General features: G+C 33.3%; 1 protein-coding gene across 5 annotated transcripts in view; it reads left to right on the top strand.

Annotated features, from left to right (window-relative positions):
• Positions 1-4,277, top strand: part of LOC106463621 (arylsulfatase B-like) — a 54,108-nt gene that overhangs the window by 31,020 nt on the left and 18,811 nt on the right. For all 5 annotated transcript variants that reach the window (XR_002611523.1, XM_022391159.1, XM_022391158.1 and 2 more), the window contains 4 exons: positions 1,751-1,852; positions 2,486-2,549; positions 2,831-2,928; positions 3,732-3,868. Coding sequence is in view for 4 of the 5 variants with exons in the window: in XM_022391159.1 (XP_022246867.1) it covers positions 1,751-1,852; positions 2,486-2,549; positions 2,831-2,928; positions 3,732-3,868 (401 nt within the window). In the remaining variant the exon portion in view is untranslated. The remainder of the gene's footprint in view (positions 1-1,750; positions 1,853-2,485; positions 2,550-2,830; positions 2,929-3,731; positions 3,869-4,277) is intronic.

Raw genomic sequence — 4,277 nt, 5'->3', positions numbered from 1 at the left:
ATTGTCACCAGTGATGAAAAATGGATTCTCTATGCGAGTATCAAACGCCAAAAACAATAGCTCAGTTCTAGACAAAAACCACTTTCGACTCCAAAACCTGGACTCCATCCGCAGAAAGTGATGCTTTGCTTTTGGTGGGACATTGAAGGAGTAATTCATTTCGAACATCTCAATCCACAGCGAACTGTCAATGCAGAGATCTACAGTCATCAGAAACGCCCTTCACTCGTCACTAGGAAAGGTGTTCTTCTCCTCGCAATGCACGTCCACATGTGGCACGTTGGACGCAACACAATATTATGGAGTTGGGTTGGGAAGTTCTCCCTAACTCACCATATTTTCCAGATATGGCACCATCAGATGACCATCTTTTTCGTTCACTGCAACACCATCTTAATGGGAAAACGTATGCAAATGTGGAATGTGCTAATGAGGACATTGACATGTTTTTTGCTTCAAAGTGATTTCTTTAATCAGGGCATTAACAACCTAATTGCAAGATGGAAAAGCATCATCGATAAGAATGGAGACTATTTCATTTAATAAATGTTTTGTGTGATATATAAGTTGTTCGGGTTTTTCATCCTAAAAAAGTGAAATTAATTTCTTGACGATCTAATACGTATCCTATGTATTGGCAGCAACACAAGGTGAATCGCGTTATAGTAACAAGTGGATACACTAATTATTCCTAGTTTTAGGTACAAAAGGTTTTTCTGAAATAATATTTGAACACACATTTTTTAACGTTGTTGCTTTAAGTCGAGAATTAAACTGTGTTCACCCGACATACATTATTACTCCTTCTGTCATTTAATTGATGTCATTCTGAATGCAGCACAGAAAACATAAAAAAAGACACAATAATGGCCTCATAACTCCAGAAATATTTGTTGTAGTTAAGCGAAAGCTACACAAATGGTTACCTATGCTGTGCTCACCACGGGTATCGAAAGCCGATTTTAGCGTTATAACTCTGCAGACATACCGCTGAGCCACTGGAGGGGAGGAGGGCTAACTCCAACAAACATTTATTTTTATCCCCTAACGTTTCGCCTTATAGATTCTTTAGAAGCTTACATAAATTCAAAACATAATTGGTAATAGAACGGTTATTGCTGTTCTATAAACTTCTGCACACCCTTAAGGTGACAAAAACAGTTGTTTTCTAGATTTATAAACATTTATTATTTCATCGACTTAGGTATTATTATTACTTAATAAAATACATGGACTAGGCTTGGTCTTGGGGTTAGCGTGCTGGATGCAGACGTAAGGGACCAAGGTTTGAGACATGATTCCGCTGAACATGATCTATACTTTCGGCTGGGTCGCGCTATAAATGTGACGTGAATCCCGCTATTGTGTTCAAAGAACTGGACAAATCCCTTGTGGCGGCGGATGCTTCTAGCTAGCCGGTTTCCATCTGGCCTTGTTCAAAATTAAAGGCACGCATATATTAACATAAGAAGTTTATGACCTGATCGTGTAGCTCACATATGCATGATGTGGCGTTCAGGTTAGAATATCCAACAATATATATATATATATATATACAGTAAAATAAACACTGGAAGTAGATAAACGTTAGATATTTAGTTTTCTCTGAAGCTTAAGTCATTTTCACTTTAAAAATATGTAGTATCTTTTTAATTTCGTAAATAAAACTCTTTTAAAAGTGCTCTGTTTTAGAAAAAATTCCAGATAGAGAGTATTGTAGATAGATATAACTTATCGATTAATTTCTCAGCAAGTCTTCTCTAAAGCAACGACGGAGTTGATTTCAAGGCTAAGTCCCAGGGTTCCAACGTTTCTCTACTTACCATTTCAAGCAGTTCATTCTCCGTTAGAGGTCAGTTTGACGAATCTTCCTGAAATTTTAAAGACTGATAATATTATCTCTATTGCTAATGGATCATAATAGAATAAATACAAATTTCTCAGTTACATAAATAATGTTAGAGACCTTCTTATTAACAAAAAGAAAACACTTTAGCTTCGAAGTAAATAACCCGATAACTGTGACTGAAGCTAAGTCGATCTAAACTTGTTAAGCCTAATTAAAAACCTGCGAATAATTTTACATTTTTTATCATTGTAATAAAACAGGTTAGAAACCTAGCTCTACTAACAAACCCGACCAAAATCAGTTGATTGTGGTCAACTAAATATCTAAGAGTTATTTTGATCCTTTACACAAAAAACTTTAAACCGTTTAATTCTACTTACTTTATCGAGATATTTTAGGTTTAGAAATTCATCAAGAGGGTTTTTAAAAGGATATGAATGAAATATTATTTTTTGAGTTAGTTTCCACAAATTATTATCCGATATAGTTAACTGGCTGTGAAGGTTTCAAATCTCATAATTTTCTCGAAAATTTGGTTTTGTCACATTTACTTTTTCATCTTAATGATATTTATAAGTTCAAAACTGCATCTGGAGAAGTTCATTAAGTATTAACAACCATTTTGTTTTTCGCTAGGTGCCTCAGAAGTATCAAGATATGTATAACAACATTAAAGACGTGAACAGAAGGAAATACAGTGGTAAGAGTTCTGGAAGTAGAAACTGGTTAAATGACATTTTAGTGATATGGAAAGCAAAAAACAACAATAACAACAAACAACCTTTAAAATGTTACAAATGACAAATCTTATTTTAGTTAATGCATTTTAATTTTTGTATTGAGCTATAAATAATTGTTCAAATTTCTATGAAATCCGAACATAACGTTGTTCTTTATGGATAAAGTATAGTTCCAGCATTTAATGAAAGAAATAGCAAACGATATTTATTACTTTCTAAACTTTCATTTTCTGATCACCAGGAATGGTTACCGCTTTAGACGAAGCAATAGGAAATATAACCATTGCTCTAAAGAAGTTTGGTTTCTATGGAAACTCGATTATTGCGTTTACTACTGATGTGAGTATGTCAACTTGTGTTGTATGGATTGCATGTACTGTATGTTTTGTCGATTGAAGAACCAACACAAAAGTAACAAAACTCACATGATAATGAATGCTGTTTTTTCAAAGTTTAGTTAAATATTAAGAATTTTCTGTGTTTGATATTGTTACTCCCTTTAATTTAATGCACCACAATTAATAGGACAAATAGACTATTGTAGATTTGTGGGAATTAGAAGTTGGTCTTGTGTGTAGTGTACATATTACAACGGTTTATAAACAAGTTATCTTACATATATGATACTTTAGAAGAGACTGAAACAAGAAGGCATAGAATTTCAACGAATAGGTAAAAACTGTGAAAATTGGAAGGTGTCATAAAGAATTTTCATAGAGTAAACTTCAACTTGATGTGGTTTACAACTGTTCAGTATATCTCTACTCATTAATATAGTTTATAGATAATTAATTCAAAAATCTGCATGTACGTTTATTTGTTTAAAGATGAGTTCTGAAGTAAAATATATGAATTTAAAGTGAGAGTTAAAAGTTGGATATCAACTACAATACTTTAATAGGAAGCTGATCTGGAACAAACTATTCAATATATCTCTACTCATTAATATAGTTTACAGATAATTAATCCAAAAATCTGCATGTACGTTTATTTGTTTAAATATTAGTTCTGAAGTAAAATATATGAATTTAAAGTGAGAGTTAAAAGTTGGATATCAACTACAATACTTTAATAGGAAGCTGATCTGGAACACTTAATCGATGAGTATTCTTCTTCTTCTTATTTTTTTGTTAATCCATTAGAACGGAGGACAAGTTTATGCTGGAGGAAACAACTGGCCCTTAAGAGGAAATAAAGACACCTTATGGGAAGGAGGAACAAGAGGTCCTGCCTTTGTACATAGTCCGCTTCTGAACAGGACCGGCTTTGTAACAGATAAGTTAGTATTATTTCCTTCTTTTTTTTTTTACATTCAGAAAATAATCTGCAGCCACCTAGAGGGCCAGCGGTAAATCTGAACACTTATACATGTAGTGTTAAAAGACAGGTTTTAATAGCCATGGTGGGCAAACCCACACATTGTGTAGCTTCGCACTTAACAGCAAACAAATAACCTACAACGTTACTACATATCCAGAAAAATAAAAACATGGCTTTATTGGCATAGAATAGTCGCAATTTTCGTTATTTACATTGTATTTATGAGATGTATTTTGTAGATTATAAGTACTTATAGTTCTTACATCACCATGCCCTGTATTTCTTGCCATTGGTTATTTTGGTTTAAATATTTTGATATGACCCAAAGTACAGGATAATTCTAGAAAGTAGAGAGCGTGGGAATCACA

Source organism: Limulus polyphemus, unplaced genomic scaffold, assembly GCF_000517525.1.
Source record: "Limulus polyphemus unplaced genomic scaffold, Limulus_polyphemus-2.1.2 Scaffold1448, whole genome shotgun sequence".
NCBI lineage: Eukaryota > Metazoa > Arthropoda > Merostomata > Xiphosura > Limulidae > Limulus > Limulus polyphemus.
Note: the sequence above shows the minus strand (reverse complement) of the source record. Positions and strands in the feature narration are given on the sequence as shown.